This window comes from Sinocyclocheilus grahami, unplaced genomic scaffold (assembly GCF_001515645.1).
Source record: "Sinocyclocheilus grahami isolate Dianchi unplaced genomic scaffold, SAMN03320097.WGS_v1.1 scaffold21.1, whole genome shotgun sequence".
Taxonomy (NCBI): Eukaryota; Metazoa; Chordata; class Actinopteri; order Cypriniformes; family Cyprinidae; genus Sinocyclocheilus; species Sinocyclocheilus grahami.
The window spans coordinates 1,067,885-1,091,139 of record NW_015505200.1 but is presented as its reverse complement, the minus strand read 5'-3'; the positions used below and the strand labels follow the sequence as shown (position 1 = coordinate 1,091,139).

The following is a 23,255-nucleotide window of genomic DNA, read 5'->3' as shown; positions in this document are numbered from 1 at the left end:
AAAAAATGTTAAAGGGATAGTTTACCCAAAAATGAAAAATCTGTCATACTCACTCTCAAGTTGTTCCAAACCTCTATGAATTTTTTTCTTCTTCTGTGATCCCAGAAAAATATATTTTGGTAAACATAAAAACTAGGGGGTGGGGGGCATTTGCGTTTCTAGAGGGGGCCTCAGCGTTGTCCCCCTGTAGAAATCAGTAAGGTGGGGGGCACAAGTACCGAAGTGGCCAGGCCAGTCCCTCTCGTGGCACAGACACTGTTGGTAACCAAATAGTTGACGGTAGCCACTGACATTGACAATATAAAAAAAAATACTATGGAAGTCAATGGCTACGGTCAACTGGTTACCAACATTCTTCAAAATATATATAAATATTTTGTGTTCAACAGCTTGAGGGTGATTAAATGATGACAGAATTTTCTTTTTTGGATGAACTATCCCTTTAATCCTGGGTTAAGTATAGTGTGAAAAGCCAAAAAGCCTAGCATATATCGGTCACATTATTTGAGAAAATTATTTAAGTTTGATTATTATTTTTTTTTTTTAATCACCAACATGTTTAATTAAGGGAAAACCATACAATATTGCACTGTGGGTGGGCATGCTTTGAATTAAAATGCTTTGGAAGGTATACTGGTCATCTGTTAAACCCCTCCCTCCCTCTGTGCGTGTCTTTACTCCCTCTTCTCGCCTTCATCCTCAGGGATGTAGACACTGACGGTAAACTCTGCCGCCTCTGTGCCATACTTGTTCTTCACCAGCAGGGCGTATTTTCCCGAGTCGATGGTTTTAACAGCAGCGATGGTGATGCTCGCAAACTTGCCATGCTCAAACTTCAGCGTGTAGTGATCGTCAGACAACAGCGCTTTATCCTTCTTCACCCAGCTGACCTCGGGAACTGGATCACCCCATACGTTGCCAGTGAGGTTAAGGGACTGAAAAGGGTGAAGAGGGATGAAATGTCAGACCACATTATCAATAAACTCTTTACGAAATATGATGCACATATATGACTGATTGTATTACCTTGCCCTCCTGAATGGTGACTACATCAGGTAGGCCACCCACCACACGAGCACGATCTGCAGATACACAAACTGTTTAATAAGCTGTTTCAAGAAGCTTTAATATGTGATGAACCAAATCAATATCTGTTCTCTCTAAAGAAAGGAATTGTGATAAAATGTTTGTTCAGACATATTAATTTCATCTACTGAACACAGAATAATAATGCTGCAACTGAAACATTCAAATTGGATTGCTTTTATGGCATGACATTGTGAATCTGTACACAATGTCAGAGCACAATAATAACAGCAAAGACAATCACTTACTTCTCTCTGCTATGGCCGCTGCCCTGAGGAAGGAAAGACAGATAAACACGCAGTTATTTATGTCTATAAATAGTGACTCCAAAGTTGATACATGCTTCTCACATTTTTCAATATCAGGAAATGCTTCACTGCAAGCCTCCTGTGACGCACTCATGGGTGGTCTATTTTAGTGTTATTCTCACAGCTTATGCAAGGAGGTCTTGACCATAAAAAAGTAGAAAATTAACAAATCCTTGTCACATTAATAGAATATGAAGTTTTTCATTAGTTTAAACTTACTTCAGCCTCTTGAATTCTTCAAATGCTTCCTCCCACTCTTTGTAATGGAATGATAGGGGGATAAATCATTAAAACAGAATCATATAAAGGTAATACTAGGTATATAAATGAAATTGTATATAAAATATAATAAAAATAAATACAATAAATTACAGTAAACTATAACAAAATAAGTTCACAATATCCTAGAATGAATGCAGAAGTACTGCAAGGTTGCTTGTGCTGGAACACCTGAGCTCTTACCTTGTCCTGACAGGTCAAGAACTCTCTTGACGCTGCCTTGGCCATTGAAGATATCAATGGCATATTTGCCCTTATCCTTCTCGGTGGGCTCATTAATTTTGAGCCACAGCTGTTCTCCGGTGACTCCACACTGCACTCTGTCTGAGTGGGAGATCTTTGATTCTCTGGAGCCAGTTAGAAACAAAGGGAAAACACACTAGGTCATTGGCCATAGTTTCTTGAGGTGATACGGTACAGTGAGCAAACAGATTGACAAAACTATGGATTGGGAAGAAATTTTGTCTGAAACTGTTTCAATATACTCTTTTATGTGGCTAATGTGACACTGGAGTCACGTTAAAACAGCCCACACACACTGGTAGATAAAGAAGGGCGGTAGGAAGCCTACTTGTGAAGCCAGCCAATACGGAGATCTTCAATATAGTGCACAACAAATGAGTAGAGAATGATTCCATGTTCTGTGCTCATAACCTTGAGCTCGGTTGAAGAATTGGCTACAAGAACAGAGAAAGAAATGCATGAAAATTACATGACATGCACTGATCCGATTTAAGTGCTTGAGAGCACATTCCTAATGGAGCATCATGTTACTGTACATTCAATAATGCTGAGTGGTGAAGGACTGATGGCAAGACACTCACCAATAACTCTAAATACTTCATTCAGCACTGCTTGATAACCTGAAAAAGATAATAATCACATTTAAATAGACTGACTACTGAAAAAAAGTCAAGAGCAGAGGCGGCGTGCTTGAGAACGGCGCGGCCGGCGGATTCGACAAAGGAGGCTTGCGGCTACAACATGTGAGGACCCCGGGCTGGACTCTGCTTCGTCCACAATACAACTTTACAGATCTTCTTTATGCACCAAGAGCTTGTAACACTCCAAAGAGAAAGGAAAAATTGAAATCGCATCATATGACCCCTTTAAATTACTGATAGGTGACAGTTGTTTTTAAATTGGAATGTAATGACACAGAAATTCAAAAAATAAACATTATATATTTAATTTTTCAATATGAAACCTATATTATAGAATTATATACAGTTGTGGTCAAAATTTTACATACACTTTGCAAAATGTTAAATATTTTACCAAAATAAGAGGGATCATACAAAATGCATGTTATTTTTTATTTAGTACTGACCTGAATAAGATATTTCATATAAAAGATGTTACCATATAGTTCACAAGAGAAAATAACAGTCGAGTTAATAAAAATGACCCTGTTCAAAAGTTTACATACGCTTGATTTTTAATACCGTGTTGTTACCTGGATGATCCACAGCTGTTTTTTTGTTTAGTTTTTTTTGTGTGATAGTTGTTCATGAGTCCCTTGTTTGTCCTGAACAGTTAAACTACCTGCTGTTCTTCAGAAAAATCCTTCAGGTCCTACAAATTCTTTGGTTTTCCAGAATCTTTTGCATATTTTTATCCTTTCCAACAATGACTGTTTGATTTTGAGATCCATCTTTTCACACTGAGGACAACTGAAGGACTCATACACAACTATTACAAAAGTTAAAACGCTCACTGATCCTCCAGAAGGAAACACGAAGCATTAAGAGCCTGGAGGTGAAATCTTTTTGAATCAGGGTAAATTGAACTTATTCTGTCTTCTGGGAAACATGTAAGTATCTTCTGTAGCTTCTGAAGGGCGGTATACTAAATGAAAAAAAAAAAGATATTTAGGCAAAATAAGAAACACGTATACATCTTCATTCTGTTCAAAAGTTTACACCCCTGGCTCTTAATGCATTGTTTTTACTTCTGGAGCATCAGTGAGTGTTTGAACCTTTGCGTATGAGTCCCTCAGTTGTCCTCAGTGTGAAAAGATGGATCTCAAAATCACACAGTCATTGTTGGAAAGGATTCAAATACACAAAAGATGCTGAAAAACCAATGAATTTGTGGGCCTTGAAGGATTTTTCTGAACAACAGCAGGTAGTTTAACTGTTCAGGACAAACAAGGGACTCATGAACAACTATCACAAAACAAAACAAAAAACAGCAGTGGATCATCCAGGTAACAACATAGTATTAAGCAGTGTTTCTCAAAGCTTGCCCTGGAGGCTCATCAAGGTCTCCAGGATCCCTAGAAAATCACAGGTAAGCAAGTTTGAGCTAAACTCTACAGGGCAGTGATCCTCCAGGACCGGATTCGAGGAACCCTGGCACTGAGAATCAAGCCGATGTAAAACTTTTGAACGGGTATATAAATTCAACTATTATTTTCTCTTGTGGATTATATGAAACTGTCTTTTATGTGAAATATCTCATTCAGGTCAGTACTAAATAAAAAATAACATGCATTTTGTATGATCTATCTTATTTTGGTAAAATAATTAACATTTTGCAGAAACTGCAAAGTGAATGTAAAATTTTGACCAAAACTGTAAATATGTATTAAATAAATTATTATTATTATTATTATTATTATTATTATTATTATTATTTATATATACATATATAATATTAAATATTAATATCAAATATTTAAATATTAAATATAAGAGAATAAGTCTTATAAATAAGTTATTTAAATACAGTACATCTTCATATAGAGAGAAACAAGCAAAATACCTAAAGGAGTTGTTTTTCCGGTTTTGTTTCACTGCTGGACTAATGAAATTCTGTTGTATGTCTGTGCTAAATTTCTTTGAATTGCAAATCAGGGAATTCCACAACCAGTCATTCCAATTCAAATTTCAATTCAACATCTCGTGGGATGTGGCCAGTTCAATGCAAATTCCATTTCAAATGAAAGGATGCCAATCCTTAAATTCAGAATTTTTGATCAGGCCCGGTGACAAAGTGGCTCCTACCTGCATCTGTCAGGTTCAGCAAAGTTTTGTCCTTTCCTCTTTCATCCTTCAGTTTAACCTCATATACTCCTGCATCTTTCTTTGAAATCTGTTGGGGGAATTGTGGGAACAGTGAGGCACAGACACTGGACAGTATTATCAATACGAATCGGAAGTTAAAACATTTTTGAACAACATTTAAATTAACGAAACAGAAAAGACCGAAAAGTCAAGCTTTTCTCCTGCGGAGGATGCTGCAGGCCAACAGAGTAAGAGAAGAAAAGACAGCACCATCACAAATAACAACATATTGACACTGATGGCAACTTATAAATCAAAGCTCCAGACTTTTGGCTTGCTTGGACTTTCTTCGGTTGCAGGTTTCCGTTGTGCCTTTTCGCTCTTAATAACAAGCTGTGAATTAAACAAACATTGCAGTTAATGCCAGCGCCCCCTACTGGAGTGGCAAGGGAGTTTGCCTTTCTTCTGCAGCATGCATTAAATCCACCCCTCTCTCTCAGTCCAGCAGGACTGGCACCTTATTGGTAGTTGAATTCAGTCAAACTAAGATGGCTTTTAATATTTATAACACATAAATATTACAAAATGGAAGTCAGATTGCACATAATATGATAATTTGCATTACTTTACAAAACTGCCATCCAAATCTGATTGAATTCAGGAAATGGCTTCCTTTAAAAACCAAGGTTCACACACGGAAGAACCATATATTTATGATATATGGACATAAATGTTGATAAATGTTAATTGAATAGGTTTTGCACCCTGTCTGTTCAAAGTACAGGGCATGATAAGCATGATAAATATAGAATCCATCATAGGTGCATATGCCATTATATATTCCTTCAAGGGCTATTTTACTTCCATAATGTGATTTTATTACTAATATTGTATTGTGAAGATTTTTGAAAGGATGCATTACGTAAAAAGTAGCCTGAAACAAGCCAAAACCTAAGCCTAAGTAGCTAAGTAGCTATTTGGCTGTTAGTTAATAACATAAGCGATGTCGGACGAAATTGAAAGGAATTTTAGAGGCAGAGCAAGTTATTAAATGTGGATAAAAGTATTACGAAGACCTTTTTTTTTTTTCATCAAAAATACAGATGAATCATGTAAAATAAGACCAGGAGCATGTATTAAGAAAGTACATTTTCATTTCATGCTGATTTTAAACACTGACTATTACTTTTCAGGAACTGAAAAGCTTTTGAGATGTAATAAAAAATAACTTATATCTCCTTATGTCTAAAGGAATAAAGAAAATAAATATATTCTTCAGTACTATGCAAATATCTCATCATTTATGAGTCCGTGTGTCAGAGAGGAGAGTGGCTTTTAGCGTAGCAAAGCCTGTAGCATATGTATAAAACTGCATCTAGCAAATATGCATTCGTTATAATAATCATATGGATGCTGAAATCCCAGCTCAAAAACAGTCCCATCTTTGCCCAACCAAGTCTGACCTTGCCAATGTCAAAGATCAACACTTCATCAGATTTTTTTATCTTCTTAGCATCCTCATCATCCTCTTCAATCTCAATTCCATCCTTAAACCAGGCAATCTCAGTGGCAGGTTTGATGTTTCCAACCTATATCAGGAGAAAGTTGGAAAAAGGGATTTTAACAAGTATCTTTTCAACCTGAGGCACTGACAGACGGTTTCATGTTCCCATCTTTGATTCCTAGCGCCTTACCTTGCATTTCAGATGCACATCACATTCTGGGGTGACCTTGAAACTGAGATACTCCACGAAGTGAGGACCTGTGTGTGGAAGAATATTTTTAGTCACTCGACAACTAAAATGTGATTTAACACAAAAAATACAGTGTAAAGACAGTGTACCTTGCCTTCTGACCCACTCTGCTCTCTCAAACTCAGATTTCTTTTGAAGCTCAGCAAACTCTGTAAAACAGCATTATAAAAAAAATGGAAGAAAATTATCAAAGCATGCAGAATACAGCTTATTTTGAGTATTGAATTCTATATGAGTCCATTCATATACATTCCCAAAAAGCTAGAACACAAAACACATTTCTTGTCACCCCACCTGCCTAGTTAATTTGGATTTGGAGTTATAAACTGTATTCTTCTGCCCTCTACAGGACATACTGATATAAAGTTATGTTAGTTTGCTGTACTAGTGAGATGTGCTAGTGGTTCACTGGTTTGGTTTGCATAATGGGTTGAACATAAATATATGGTGGGGTCCAAATCTGGGATTCAGAATCTAATTTAAAGTGATTTAATTTCAAATTAAAACAAACAAAAGTTATGATGTGGGAGGAATGAGAAATACTTAAGACTGTCACTAATTATTCACTCAAATTGTTAAGCTAATAATAATAATACTAATAATAACAATTACTATTATTACTATTATTTACTCAAAACAATATGAGTGACAGAAAAATTAAGATTTTTTTTAAATTAAAGAAATTATGATTTATGAAATATAAGTATTTTCACTAGTGGTGTCAGACTTTTAGACATCTCAGAATGTATCTATTTGCTTACTGCGTGTTTTGTTTTATATATATATATATATATATATATATATATATATATATATATATATATATGTGTGTGTGTGTGTGTGTTTGTACCAATAAGTTGTAGGAATACTAAAGATTAAGTGACTAAAAAATAAACAAATTAAAACATGACCTCACCTTCTCCAATAAGCACTAAACTGATGCGACCAGTTGCTTTACCATCAACAAGGTTAAATGTGAAGGTTCCTTCATCAGTAACCTCCAGTGAGTCCATGAACATCTCAATAATGCCAGTGGTTTTGTTAAAGTTCATTGTGTACTTCTGAAAAAACAAAACACAACACGATCATGTGTGCTGTCCAAGTTTGCATGATAATTAATGTTAGTTTGTGAAGTCCACTGGAGCTAAAATGTTCTGATATGTCTTACCTTTCCTTCATGGATGATATTATCATTGAATACATACTCCACTTGGCAGTTAGAAGTGAACTTGGCAACTTCGGCCCAGAGACGCACACGGCCCTTCTCCTGCAGCTCAATGGCCATTTCACTTTTAAAGGGAATTACTGCAGAAAATTGCTCACAATTAACCTACAACAACCTACTGATTGGTAAATGTATATTAAGTATGCATGTTGACTATACTATAAAAGTCTGGAGTAAGTCTAGGTAAAATACTTACTGGGGAACTGGTGGTCACGGCTGATGTCCAACAAGCGCTTAAGTCCTACAAAAGGTAAACAACATTGCATGTAATCAACAAAGCTTGCATCATGTGCTTTTTTACTCGACTATGAGAAAAAAGATTATTGACATGGATTATTTGTTGTGTGGAACCATTTATTTATTGTTTATGGAAAAGAAATCAGCAGCTGCTGTGTTCTCAGCTGACCTTAAGAAGTAGTGATCTCCTTGTGTTCCCTTCTTAAGCATGAATGTCACTCAAAGAAATGTAATAGGAGGGAATATCACCGTCTACAACTGCATATTAAAGGAAAGTGACTCACCTTCCTCAGTGAGCGTGTAGCTGGCAGAGACACCATCAGTGTTGGTCACAACACAGGAGTAAATGCCCAAGTCTTCCAACGATGGGTCATTAAAGATGGCTCTGGACCTGCATAAAAGAAAATGCATGGTTCTGTCAACAATAATACATCTAGTTAACCCTTATATTCAATATAATATAATATAATATAATATAATATAATATAAAAATACAGGACTAAAGCTTCAATAAAATCTATCTATTGGCTTTTGATTAGGTCAGAGGAACTTATTGAGGTTATTTTAAAATTCATATTATTATTTCTTTACATGTACGTTATTTGGGTATCCAAACATAAAAACAATCAATCTCAACAAAATATGTAAAACACTGTATTAGTTTAGAAGTCAACTTACTTGCCCCCAGAAGTCTGAACGGTGAGACGAGAAGTGTCAGTGAAGGCCTTGTAGTTTTTAGACCACACAAACTGAGAGTCCTCTTTTAGATCGGAGCACTCAAAGATCAGAGAGATCACACCATCGTCGTTCACATCCACCACAATTTCATTGGTTCCTGAGGAGAACCCAACATGTGTAACAAAATTAGAAATGCAGGTGGTGAGTTACAGATGTTTTCCTCAACAAACAGCTGTATCCATGTCCTTTGAAAAAAATCTCACCAGGGCGGGTCTCAGCCAAAATTGCATCGGTTTTCTTTGAGGGTCCACCTACACCTGCCACATTCTTAGCATGGATGCGCAACCTGTAGGAAACACCCTCTTGGAGACCAGTTAGCTTTATCAAACAGAAAAAACTATTATGAGTAAAAAGCCGTCTGACATTTTGTTCTTTCTTTTCTTTTGAATAACAACTAAATGTCTCAACACGAAAAATAAAGAAACATTAAAAACATAATTAAAAGCAAAAGTCAGTTCTAGGAAATTGATTTGCAATTAAGCCATGGGAGCAGTTCTGTCTCCTTTCTAAAAACAGAACTTGAACTATATACTGTAACAATAAATGACTAAACTGTGAGAACTAAAACACTCACTTTAATAAAAAAAAAAAACTCATTTATTACCTTCATGTAAGTATTTTTTGTGGATCTCTCTTGGACACATCTCCATCTGCCATTCTCTTCCTTATAGTCCACATAATATCCAGTCACAGGACTGCGGCCACTGAACATAGGTGGTTCCCACAGAAGCACCATAGAGTCTTTACGCACCTCCTGGACACGGAGGCCATGAGGAGGGCCTGGGTTTGTTGAAAAGTAAAATGCACACAGAGAAATTGCCTGTGATACATCACCGCAGCAGGTAAAATGGAAATTGAACCAAAGTCCCTTCAGTGGCAAATCAGCATGTTTGGCAGCCACCTTAAATAGTTAATAGGCAGTACAGCTTCTATTAATCCTAAGGAATTACAATTATTTTTACTTTTTAACAACATTTTATATAACTTTTTTTTTTTTTTTACAAATATTTATTTAAAATCAGCAATAAAATGAACTTCCAAGGTGGGCTCAATACCTGAAAAATATGTGACACATCAAAACAGTTAATACCTTTTATTGATAAAAGTGTGATTTCTAGAGCAGGTAATAAAATATTGTTAATTTGAATAAAATTCCATGGTCATATGTATAATGAATAACGTTTTTATAGTTATGCCAAGCTCTAAAATGTTATATTTGGTTAGAAATTCTAAGAAAAAAATCCTTATCATTAATCCTTGTTTATAAAATAAAGAACAGCTTGAAAAGTCATGAGGTCTTGAATATTGGTGTGGATAAAAGGGGGCCTTGGAGTCAAAAAAGTGGAGAATCACTGTTCTAGAGTAAACAAACTCAAAAATGCAATTTACTCTTTACAATTTACGCATTATGATTTCTTCTACTCCTTGATCATTTTCCTATAAGTGGTCTGTCTCCTCCCCATTATAATCTCTCCCATATACTGTTTTACACAAGGATGTACTGTATATCTATAAAAATGTCATTGCCTGACATAAATGCTGACTGGTTTACCTGGAACAGCCACAGTCCATTCCTTGCACTCCAAGGGGACCGTGGGTATGGAAGATTCACTAATACCAGCCCGATTGACTGCACGCACCTGGAACTGGTAGAATATGTTTTCCTTCAGGTCTGTCACCTAAGTCAATGAGACAGGAATAGGGACAACAGTTATTCAGATCAGTCTTCAGCACCATGTGCATTGTGATCAAAATTGTTAACTTTATCAAAGTTTTTCATTTCATAAAGCTAAATAAATCCACAAATTGTCATAAATCCAACACTGTGATATCATGACCTACTTTATAAGATGTCCCAGTGACTGTCTGGAGGTTAATTTCATGCCACTTGCTTGTGACTCCATCCTTCACTGTTCTGTAATCCAGGTAGTAACCTCTGATGTCTGCTCCACCAGTTTTAGCAGGAGCTTGCCAGCTCAGCACCATGTAGTCACGGACCCTCTCCAGCAGGGTCACACCGGTGGGGGGTCTTGGGACGGCTGCAGAAGGACAAGACTTAGTTTAGCCCAACAAAACATTCAAACATTGGCTGTTTACGTCTGTTACCCAAACAAATAATTAATGTAGGACATAGTAGGACATCAGCATAGATATCAAAGCCTGATGACCTGAAATTCAGCTGTTATGTTCTCTTAATACTAAATCGTGTTATTTTATACGCACATTCTGCATTTTATTGAACAATGCAGAGTCAAAATAACAATAATATGTTCATGCTGTTCAGACTCTGCAAACAAACAGTCAGTAAGCATGCTGCTCTTATATATCATATGTTGGCTAAGTTCAATTTAACCACAAAATCAGTAGGAAAAAAATAAATGTCAGATTTTTTTAGTCAACGTGCATTTTGCAGTCTGGGATAGTTAACGAGAGACCCCTATTGTCTCTTTCACATGGCTGCTTTGTTAATCTTAGTACCTGGATGTTTGTGTCACACAGGATACACTCAAGTAATGACTGTGTGTTTCTGAGGGAATTAAAGGAGTTCTGATAGCAGGGCAGGGCACACAGAGGCAGGGCTAGCTTTCTAAAGATGTTCATGCAGCATGCAGGCTTTGCGTTTTTAGCTTGGTGGTATGCAAAGTATGAATAACACTTTGCCAATATATGCAGTATAATCTTGACTTTAGAATGGTATTGAAGGCTAAGCGAGAAGGTATTGCACATATAGAGTGAATCTGAAGAATGGTTTTGTACTGGTCAAGGACAGTATGGTGCTAAGTGCTGGCGCACATCGGGGAAAGAATGAATCACAGATATTAAATGTTTTTTTAATGGTTTCTTTCCCAAAGTTAGACAACATAAAATATACAGACTGAATTCATTACACACAGGCTTCAAATTAAAGGGACAGTCCACCCAAAAATTACAATTCTGTCATCATTTACTCACCCTCAAATTGTTCCAAACGTGTATGAGATTCTTTCTTCTGCTGAACACAAAAGAAGATATTTTGAAGAATGCTGGTAACCAAACAGTTGAAATGAAATGAAAAAAATACTACGGAAGTCAATGGCTACTGTCAGCTGTTTGGTTACCAACATTCTTCAAAATATCTTCTTTTGTGTTCAGCAAAAGAAAGAAACTCATACAAGTTTGGAACAAGTAGATAATGAGTAAATGTTGACAGAATTTTAATTTTTGGGTGAACTATCCCTTCAATTTTTTTTTATATAAAGCTAAAGTTTAGATAAATATTTAATTGTGCCTCTCTCAGATTAAAATTTATTTGGAAAAAAAATCAAATGTAAAATAACTATTTAAACAGTTTTGCTATGTAGACATAACTAAGTATGTAGATTATAGGCCATGCTACTTGTTAGTTATACCAGTTTAGTCTCTATATCCACCAAGAGGTCCTAGGCCTTAAAAAGGTTCAATACTTCTGCTATAAACAACAATACTCACCAATGCTTGCTTGTACAATGCAGGCCTCAGATTCAGCACTGCTTCCACTGTATCCTGCAGCATTCACAGCCTTCACCCTAAATACGCATTTGTCCCCAGTGCTCAGCCCGTGGCACACAAACCTGCACAACAGAACACAAGTTAAGACCAGTTACATAATAATATCTTGGTATAAATATCTTTATAAATTGCTTTCTTGTAATTCATTATAAAAATATATGTAGTTTTAATAACAATGCACATTTATAGCAGTTTTCGATCTCGGGTCACTTGATTGGCATACCTAGTGCCTTTGACTGGCTTGTTGTTGCAGGGAACCCACACGCCACTGCCATTGACGCTGACCTCGATGTAATAGCCCACCAGATTCTTAACCTCCTTAGATGCCCCCCAGCACACAACCACAGAAGTGTCAGTGTTTCTAATGGGAATAACAGGCCCTGGGACAGAGGGCAGGTCTAAAAAAAAGAAAAGAAAAATTAAATTAAATAAAAGACAGAGAATGGCGTTCATCTGATTTCAAGGCAAGTCATACCCACACTTTCATTTGCAGGATCATACAAATTATGAATATTTTTCTGCCATTCTGCCATTGTAGACATACACTACCATTCAAAGTTTGGGAGCAGTAAGATTTATATTTTTGAAAAAAGTCTCTTGAATCCCTCACTAAATCTGTATTTATTTCTTATCAAAATATATTCCTTATCAAACTTCAGTAAAAACATTGATATTGTGAAATATTATTACAATTTAAAAGAACAGTTTTCTATTGTAATATATTTTAAAATGTAATTTATTCCTGTGAGGGCAAAGCTGAATTTTCAGCATCATTACTCCAGTCTTCAGTGTCACATGATCTTTCAAAAATTATTCTAATATGCTGATTTGCTGCTCAAGAAACATTTCTAATTATTATCAATGTTGAAAACATTTGTGCTGCTTAATATTTTTGTGGAAACCATGATACATTTTGTTACATACTTTGATGAATAGAAAGTTCAAAATAAGAGCATTTACTGTATTTGAAGTAGAAATCTATTGTAGCATCATACGCTTCTTTAATGTCACTTTAATGCAATTATTGCATCCTTGCTGGAATGGAAGTATTAATAAAATATTACTGACCCCAAAGTTTTGAATGGTACTTTCCTGAACTGATACTGCTGGTCTCATCCCAAATTCATGCCACGTAGGATTAGAAAGTGTGCAATATGACCCCTTTGAGGCACTTGTCACAGAAGTCTTGAAACATACTCTCTATCATGCAATTCAGAACATGTGTCACTAACCCATTTTCTTTTTTTGTATCAAGTGCTAATACTAACCCAATCTGTCTCCCACAGTAGTCGCCCCAGTTTCTTCTGACGGCTCTCCAACTCCAGCAGAGTTGCAGCTACGGACACGGAAGCTGTAGGATTTGCCCTCAGCAAGGTCAAACAGGGCAAAGCGGGGGGACTTACCTGGCATCCCGGTGTTCACCCTCTGCCATGTCTCTGTACCTACCAAACACTGGGAAAAGATTTGATAGTCTAAAAATGTGCAAAACTCAATTCAAGGTAAAAATCAAATACTTTATACCTTACACTCTACCTCACCTTCTCCACATAATACATGACACCCTCATGTCCTCTCTGGATGGGTGGCTTCCAGCTCAGTACCACGTAACTTTTAGTAGCCTCAGTGACAGCCAGGTCAGTAGGTGGACCAGGAACAACCCCCACTGAAAGAGACAAGAGAAATAATGCTGCAGTTACTTCCACACATTATTTCTCCTCTATTTTTACATTTTGATTATCTTTGCGGTCATCTAACACTTACTTAAAGTTAATCTTTAGTTAATAGTTTAATATCACTGTTGTAGAAAATCTATAAACAAATTAAAAAAATTATAATATCCATTATAATGCTGCAATGCCTAGACAAAGCCTAGAATATGCCTAGATTTACTTGCAGAAATTAAAACAATTGATAAAATTAGTTTTCCATGTTTCATTTTTAATTCACACTACTGTTCAAAAGTTTATTTTAAAAGAAATTAATACTTTTAAGGACTCATTAAAGTCAAAATGACAGTAAATACATTTACAATGTTACAAAAGATGTATATTTCAAATAAATGCTGTTCTTTCTATTCATCATCTATTCATCAGAAACATTAAACAGCACAACTGTTTTCATCATTGATGATAATAAATGTTTCTTCAGCAGCAAATCAGCATATTACTGTAGAATGAAGGAAGGATCATGTGACACTGAAGACTGGATTAATGGCTGCTGAAAATTCAGCTTTGTAATCACAGGAATAAATTGCACTTTAAAATATATTCAAATGGAAAACAGTTATTTTAAATTGTAATAATAATTTACAATATTACTGTTTTTACTGTATTTTTGGCAAATAAATGCAGCCTTGTTGAGCATAATATACTTCTTAACATAACATAATTAAACATCTTACCAACTCCAAATTTTTTTTTTTTTTACCTGTGGGGTCTTCCTCAGTGAATTTGATCATTCCAGTCCATGGAGCCGAGGGACCCGCTGTGAAACAACATATTCATAAGCAAAACTGATTGGCTTTGTTATACAGTTTTTTCTTTGTTCTTTAGTCTTTATTCATATATTCTTCACCTCTAAGGCGGGCACGGTCTGATGGATCCATGGCAACTACAGGGTCAGAGGCCCGGGACGGGCGGCTCACACCAAAATTGTTGAGGGCTCGCACCCTAAAGGTGTAGGAGCGGCCCTCAGTAAGCCCAGTGATAGGAAAACGGGCATACTTCACTAGAGTGTCATTACACTGGGTCCAATGATGAGTGCCAACCTCCAACCTGTAAAGAAATATTTAAATGAGGAACACTGATGTGAACTTTATTATCTCACTGCTGATGGCATATGACTCACCTGTCAATGAAGTAGCCAATGATAGAACTGCTTCCCTCCACTGCTGGCTGCTTCCAGGTAACAACCACATAGTCTTTATTAGCGTCATGACAACGCACATCAAGAGGAGCAACAGGAACCCCCTCCTCTTCCACATCAGCATCTGATACACACAAATCAGCATGATTTGCACCCTGCTGTCATATCTAATTATGGCAAAGTAAGATACATGGCAGCGCCTCCGCTCTGTGAATGCAGCTAGCTAATTTCATCTCTCTCTTAACTTAGGAAAGTGTTTTAATGATCTCCCTTAAGGGCTTATGAGATGATGTCAAACACAAATACTTCGTAAAAACATATATTTTGTATCATTCATGAGCCAACAACAAGCCTAAAATCAAATAAAATGGATAAAATTAGATTTTATTTAAAAAAAATAAAACTATTAAATATTAACATTTTATTTCTGATTTTCTGTAAAAATGTACACTATGAAATTTTAGACTTTGGGGTCAGTACAATTTTTTATGTTTTTAAAAGAAGTCTCTTTTTGATACTTTTGAAACCAAGATACTTTTTTTCAGGATTCTTTGATTTGTAAAGTACAAAAACAGTACTTATTTGAAATAAGTGGCCCAATGGTTAGAGAGTCGGACTCGTAACCCAAAGGTTGCAGGTTCGAGTCTCGTACCGGCAGGGATTGTAGGTTGGGGGAGTGAATGTACAGCGCTCTCTCCCACCTTCAATACCACGACTGAGGTGCCCATGAGCAAGGCACAGAACCCCCAACTGCTCACTAGGCACCGCAGCAAAAGAAAGAAAGGCTATCGACCAAAGATAGAAGCAGCATTCCCAGAGAGAAACCTAATGCATGTGGTAACTCTTAAAGATACAGTGCACACAGCTTGTGCAAGGACAATAAGACATTGCCTTTCAACTTAAGACTACTCGGCACAAGTGTACAGGCAGGACTCACCTCTGACAAACACATAGGCAGAGTGAGTGTCAAAACCTGACTTGGTGTTGACACGCAGTGTGTAAAGACCCTCATCTTCTTTGTTCAGATGCACAAGGGTCAAAGTGGCTTGCTCACCACTCCAGTGCATGTGCACCCACTTTGAAGGTGACAAGATGACACCTGATAAAGAAAAGGTATTATTATAGACTTATAGAAAGAGCACAGAGGAGGGCAATGCTTAGGAGATGGTGATTTATGCTTCAGTAAATTTGCAAGTAGCTTTTTAAAATGCACAATAACTTCATGGTGCACTTAGTGTTCATACTGACCATTTCTGTACCACACTATCTCTGGCTGGTAGCGCTTCACAGTGGGGTAGACAATGACTGTACAGCCCAAACTCATGGTCTCTCCCTCACGGCCAAAAGAAACGTCAAACTTGTCAATGATGGTAGTGCTGAAGGTCACACCATATTCAGGGCTGTAACCATCTGAGTGGAATATGAATAGAAACAGCTTAAAGGTCAAATAATTTCTATTATACACATTCAAATGAAGAAACTGTTATAAATTACCTGTACAATTTATTGTAAAGACCAAAACATTACATTTGTAAACACTTGCTTTATATGAGTACAGATGTGAGCATAAAAGAGAATTATATGGTACAGTAAACTTACGGGGCCTTTCAGTCACCTCTTCTCCTTCTTTGAATCCTTTAGAATGAAAATGCAAATAAACGTTTTAGTGCTTTCGAAGTGAAAAATGTTTAATAGAACTGCATAACTGCATAGTGCACTGCAAACACAACCAACTGCTTCTCTTTAAAGATTACAACTGACCTTGGTGCACATGATTGATAACACCAAACAATGTTAAATAATAAAGACCCAGTCGAGATATTTCATAGCATTAGGCTGTGCAGAGGCAGTGGAAAGATGCTCTAGAATAACACAGGACAAACTGAGGTGCTGCAAGGGCCTTAAAATAGCATGTCAAGAGGACAGCAGCTGTAAACCAGACCAGAGTGAGTTACAAACAAGTAGAAGCACAGTTTCTACATTCAGTAGACAAAACAACGACTTAAGAGTACAACTTACAGGGATGCTGCAGATGACCCCTTAATTATGTCCTTCTTTAACTAATAATATCGTCTAGGTTACTTGTGTAACCCTCGTTCCCTGAAGGAGGGAACGGAGACGTTACGTCAGTGACTGACGAATTGGGATCTCGCCCGAGAGCCCAATCACCTTCGAGTGTTAACTAAACAAGCCAATGACAGTTGGCGTGCGTGTTTCGCCATGCGCACCCCGCCCCGCAGCGCGGGTATAAAAGGAGAGCGCGTGCAAGTGCACCGCCGTCCTCACCCTCTTGGGACCCGGAGGCAAAGGAAATTGCTCTTTTATTGAAGTTTTGGGCCACGCTGCGGCCGTTGTGAAGGCTGCTGTTGTGATGGCTTGTTTAGTTAACACTCGAAGGTGATTGGGCTCTCGGGCGAGATCCCAATTCGTCAGTCACTGACGTAACGTAGAACGTGACTGACTGAATGGGAACCATAATTTCTAAAATAATTCAGGTTAATAAAATACAATATTATTCGATCATGCATGTTAAAACTGCTGCAGAATCCAATCTTCCTGATTTGCTTCTTATTTTTGAAGGCAAGATCTGAGCCATCAATGCACAACAGTTTGATTCTGAGAGCACGTAAAACATTATTTAAAAATAATTTAAGATTTGAAATCCATTTTAAAAAAGTGAAATACTCACTTTTAATAATGACAGGAGCAAACGCAGAACTTTCTCCCTTCACATTAAGTGCAGAGATTCGGTACCCAGCAGTATCGCTAAAACTACAACTGCAACCCACAAGAATAATTTTATTATCATTTCAATATAATATAGTTATATAAAATATCATTTTAACAGAATCAAAAAATAACAGTCATGCCTTTAACGTTTATCTTTTCCATGCTTCTGATATTACTAATAAATGAAATCATCCCACGCATTTAGTGCAATATAATAAAGAATCACAAATAAACTTTCACAGACATCAGTAAATTAACAAAAACTTTCTTTACTTCTTGATTTCCAGAGAATGCATGTTGTATTGGCTCTCTGTGAAGTATTTCTCAGGGTGAGCCTTAGCATCGATTAAAACATTGTTTTTGTACCTGAAAAGCACAGTTAGATGAAGAGAAACAGAACAGAGTTCAATTAAACCTTCAATTATATCTATCCAGTACTGCTGGAATTCAAATGTTTCTGACCAGGACACGCGGGGTTTGGGCCATCCAGCCACTGTGCAGTGCAGCGTCACACTCTTCCCCTCCCACACGGTCTGGCCACATGGTTTCACGATGAACTCCGGGGGGTGAGTCAAACTGTCTGGATTCATCTTCTTTTGGAATTCCTCTTTCTCATGCATCTTGTGTTAAAAAAAAAATTACATAAATTAGGACCCTAAGACAAAACAATCATATAAATACTGACACTGTTGGAATAGTTCTAAATCAGAAAAAATTGTGTTACAATAAGCCTCAAGATACGGTTTTGGCATTCAAAAAGTTGCACTAAACTTTTTTGACAGTTAAAGGCGCAATGTTTTATATAAGCATCTTGTTAAACATTTTAGGTCAAACCTTCCTGCTCAGAGCCAGGCGTTCAGCAGATTCTCTCAAACTGGTCTCTCTGGACTTCTTCACAGTTCTCATCTTGAAGTCGGTCTCCCTGGAGAACAGGTTCCTCATGACGACATACCCCACACCCTCCTCCTTCACCTCCTCCTGAGTCTCCATCAGATCTTGGGTAGCCAAATGACTAATCGAGAAGATTAATTTAATGAACAGCCTGACCCAATATTGACTAATACTGTTTGACATATGAGATCCATGTTAGTCTAGACTCTAGACGTACAGTTTTTAATTAGTCAGCAAAGGGACCTGGGATCAACTCCTGCCTTGACTTAAAAAAGGTCTAATGAGTTTCATAGACATGAAGGATAGACAATGACAGAATTTTCAGTCAGGGTTAATATAGTTAATTGAAACAAAAACCATAAAAACACATTTTCATTACATTAACTTAAATAAAATAAAAATATATTTAACAACTTACTTTAGCTAGTTGCCAAGGCAACATTTCTCATTTTCATTTAGTTTGATGTACTAAAATGACTAAAACTAAAATAAAAATTAATAAAAACTATTTAAACATATTAAAAAAAAAAATCCAAAAACACACAACAAATTTATTAAAGTTTTAAAAAAATTAATGAAACTGAAAATATTTGTAAAAGTTACATCAAAATATTAGATTTTTAATACTAATTCAAAACTATAATAGTATCTCGATTACATTTAAATTTTCTCTTTTCAGTGTAAAGCAAATGATCTGCAAAGGGTGTGATTTGATTGGACAGATACAATTTAGGCAAATAAATATATAGTTTCATAATGAAAAATACAAAGTAACAATAATTATAAGTTTACATTTGCTCAAATCAAAAAAGGCATGTCTTCTTCCGTGTGCCAAAATTAATCGATTAGATTAATCAACAGAACATTCACAAACAGACATTATACATCAAACGTAATTATCAAATGTAAAACTCCATTGAGTAAACTATACAATCACCTGCTTCTGAAGACTGGCACAACGTATCCAATGATTTCATCTTCGTTGTCCACAGCCAGGTACGAGCGCTTTTCTTTTTTAGAGAAAGCGCTCAGTTTCTTCTCTTTCTTTGAAATCTTGTGCCTAAACAACAGTGAACATCAACAACACCAACAAACAAACAGTTGGATTATATGGCAAAATGCATCAAAGATTTTGTATGTGGCTGAAAATACTTTTTTTCCATTATTCCATCCCAAAAAAAGTCAGTTGAATTATTTTTTTCCCCCTTAAATCTTCTTAATGCCAATGGAACAAAATGTTCAATATTTCAGCAGGGTTAATGAAATAGGATGGAATAGAGTCACTTGAAAGTCAATCTTAGTGTGTTAGTGGAAAGTAAATATTAGCAGAGACATCCACTATATTAAGAATTTATTAAGAAAACAACTCAAAAAGCCTGAGATAAGCAGCACTGAGCTTATTAAAGCAATTAAATCAATATAAATTACTCCAGGATATTGTTACTGTGTATGTGAACATCCTCCATGTTACAACATTCCTCATTAGTACACCAAAAATATTCCAAAAAAGTAATACTACATTACTTTTTTTTATCTTTTAATGCAAATTTTGTTAATAGTGATCAAGAAAGATCACGACTAGCTGGAAACAAACATTACGTGAAATGTCATGTCAGCCGGAGATAATCCATTTAGTATGCATATGATCCTAACACTCACTCACAACTGCCACCGGCATTATGGGCTTTGGACTGATTTATAGATAAAACACAGAGCTCCGTCTGCTATTTGAGAGGCTGATCCTTTTATCTCTTAGACTGTTACAAAATATTTTGGGATTACAGCGGCTTCCAATCCATCTGATTGTTTCAATCATACAAAATGCATGTTTTGCAAATTGTTCTCTTGAACAACTATAGGCAAACAAATTAAAATTGCTGTCAGGAACATATTCGACAACTCTAAAAAATTATATTAACCATATCAGGGTTTGGTTTGCCATATTCAAAGCGTGCATGTGGCAATTTCTGCACAAATAACAACCATCAGAAATACTACTAAATTGTCATAACTAGTAAATAATATGACTATATCAGATTTCTGAGAGCACCAATACTGTTCTACCTTAAACGGATAGCTCAACAAAAATTTAAATTGTTTCATCATTTAGCATTATGTCATTGCAAGCCTGTATGACTTTCAAAAGTGTCTTCTTTTATGCCCCACAAAAGAAAGAATATCATACAGACTTGTAAAAAAACAAGGGTGAGTAAATGATGGCAGCATTTTCATTTTTGAATGAACTAACTTGTACAGTTTATGTTACAGTCCAGCTCAACTACTGTGATTTCAAATTTCAGTGACCATAAATAATCTCTAAAACCATTAATAGCTTTGGCTCACTCCCACAGAGGCTCAAATACTTCCAGCCACAGGGTCATGGCATCATGCAGTCCTCAACAGCACATATGTTCCTCTATAACAAAGGATTCTGACCTAAACATTTATAAACATAGTACCAATGCATATGAGCATCAAGCAAGCACAAAAGCCACCGCACACTCAGCTGGCTTATTTCTTAGAAGTATTTTTTTCCATGCATGCTCTCATGAGGATTTAAAAAAAAAAAAATTATGAACCAAATCAACTAGCGAAGAGGTAAATCCCAACATTACAAACCAATTATAGTGTAAACAAAGGGAGAATCAGTCAGACAGCTGTATTTGCCCAACTAATGAAGTAAGTGTGAGGCAGCACATCTGTTTGTACAATCAGATACAGATATATACAATATACAAATATATAAGCAGTTTGAGAGTATAGGGAAAATCTGCTTTGTGTCACGTGAGTGGGTGTTCGCTGCTCAGCACTTTAGAAGCAATATTCATTCCCATGGCAACAGTAACTTCTCTGATTGGTGAAGTGATGCTGAAGTTAAGTTATTAAACAGGAATTTGGCTATAAACACCTTAAAAACTACACCTTAAAAACTAAAATGACAGTGACTTAAGGCTTCTACAAAAGCATACTGTATATCATTGTTTAAAGGGGTCATATGATGCGATTTAAATTTTTCCTTTCTCTTTGGAGTGTTACAATCTCTTGGTGCATAAAGAAGATCTGTAAAGTTGCAAAGACTAAAGTCTCAAATCCAAAGAGATATTCTTTATAAAAGTTAAGGGTCAACCATGTAGCGAATTTTAGCTGCTACGTCACTATGTGGAGATATTAGCATAATGCAGCCCAAATGTGCACGCAAAGAAAGAAGGCGAGGTTTCAGGAACAGCAGTATTGATGCAGCCATGTCAGGGAGACTGTGTGTTTCAATGCAAAAGCAAAAGCACTTTATTTGGCCTTCCGAAAGTAGATGCAATGAGGAATCATTGGTTAAGATTTGTTGCCCTTTCGGGCTTGAACTGATGGTAAAACTAACATTATTAACTGTCTTGATATTTACTTTGAAAGCTGAAGCTCGCCATTATGGTAAGAGTTGTTACATTTCCGACGCATGCTTGTGGTGTTCGGCCAATCACAATGCACTGGGTCAGCTGGCCAATCAGAGCAGACTGTGCTTGTCAAAGGAGGGGGCTTTGTTGAAAACTACGTGTTTGAGAGAGGCAGGGCATAGAGGACCTACAATAATGTACAGTATTTGAAAAAGAATGTGTTTTTTGAACATTAAAGCATGTCAACATATTCTGTTACACCAAATACACAAAATAATGATATTTAAAATAGCATCATATGACCCCTTTAAATTGGTTTATACGTGATCATTAAAAATCAATTTCTCTATAAAGAAAGGGACATATTTTTGCTTGTTAAACTGCAGCACACAACAGCATCTGCATACAGCACAAATGATTATTTACTCAAAAATATTTAAATAAGAAAGATGAAAATACATATCTCTGCATTCGCCACAGAAAAACAAAGTTGTTTTGTAGATTACTTGATTTTAGAATTTATGTTGTCATTGGTTTGATTATTGTTTTGTCACTGCAATCGCCAAGCTTTGACATAATTTGTGGTCATCACAAACTGAAACTGATAACAGATAATGAAAGAAAATGCATTAGCGTTCATTAGCGTACTTTGTTGATCTATTTTAAAGCAAACAAACATCATAAGGTTATAATGAAAGGGTTATGGTAGGTACTTCATATGATGCACACATTTTCAAGTAAGCAGCATGGAATGTGTTATAAAAGCACTGGTATAAAAAGCAGCACTTGTTGTGAGTGGGTTGCTCTATAGGGGCCATTCTTCAGGGCAGCATGAGCACAGGGACAATATCCCCTATGTCCTCTTACCCATGACTGCTCACATAAGCAGCATAAGACTGGCGGCTAACAGATGACAGGGAGCCTTGGTGATAGGTGCTCTCATAGTGTGTCTCAAGGTCCCGTTGCTGCTGTTCCTTCTGTAGTTTTAAGGATTCTGAAATCCTGAAGTGCTTTTTAGATCGGCCCACGGTCCCCTTTCTCTCCGTTTGCAGTCTCAAGTACAATTCCCAATGAATGTTAAACACTTACGATTGTAATCATGAATGTACACTGGGAGAAAAAAAAAACATTGATGATGGGTACAGGGGTACATTGGTGTCCCCAGTCAAAAGCTGTACGCCTGAATGCATACTTTTTATGAACTTTTGTTTTCTTTTTGA

At 36.4% G+C, this 23,255-nt stretch overlaps 1 protein-coding gene across 1 annotated transcript; it reads right to left on the bottom strand.

Moving 5' to 3' along the window:
• Positions 1-386: 386 nt before the first annotated feature.
• LOC107556630 (M-protein, striated muscle-like) lies at positions 387-23,110 on the bottom strand. The gene is made up of 36 exons (XM_016239770.1): positions 22,903-23,110; positions 19,587-19,709; positions 18,593-18,770; positions 18,221-18,378; positions 18,032-18,124; positions 17,718-17,806; positions 16,628-16,663; positions 16,277-16,438; positions 15,966-16,127; positions 15,011-15,152; positions 14,738-14,937; positions 14,591-14,647; positions 13,702-13,826; positions 13,432-13,615; positions 12,387-12,561; positions 12,104-12,225; positions 10,478-10,674; positions 10,188-10,314; positions 9,240-9,415; positions 8,839-8,953; positions 8,576-8,732; positions 8,182-8,288; positions 7,857-7,901; positions 7,604-7,740; positions 7,352-7,496; positions 6,525-6,584; positions 6,376-6,443; positions 6,145-6,270; positions 4,682-4,769; positions 2,498-2,536; positions 2,245-2,350; positions 1,857-2,020; positions 1,614-1,650; positions 1,335-1,357; positions 1,027-1,082; positions 387-935 (listed from the first exon to the last, which is right to left on the bottom strand). Exons 3-36 carry the CDS (start codon positions 18,746-18,748, stop codon positions 675-677), a joined length of 4,095 nt encoding a protein of 1,364 aa, XP_016095256.1. The 5' UTR covers positions 18,749-18,770; positions 19,587-19,709; positions 22,903-23,110; the 3' UTR covers positions 387-674.
• Between the last annotated feature and the right edge of the window lie 145 nt (positions 23,111-23,255).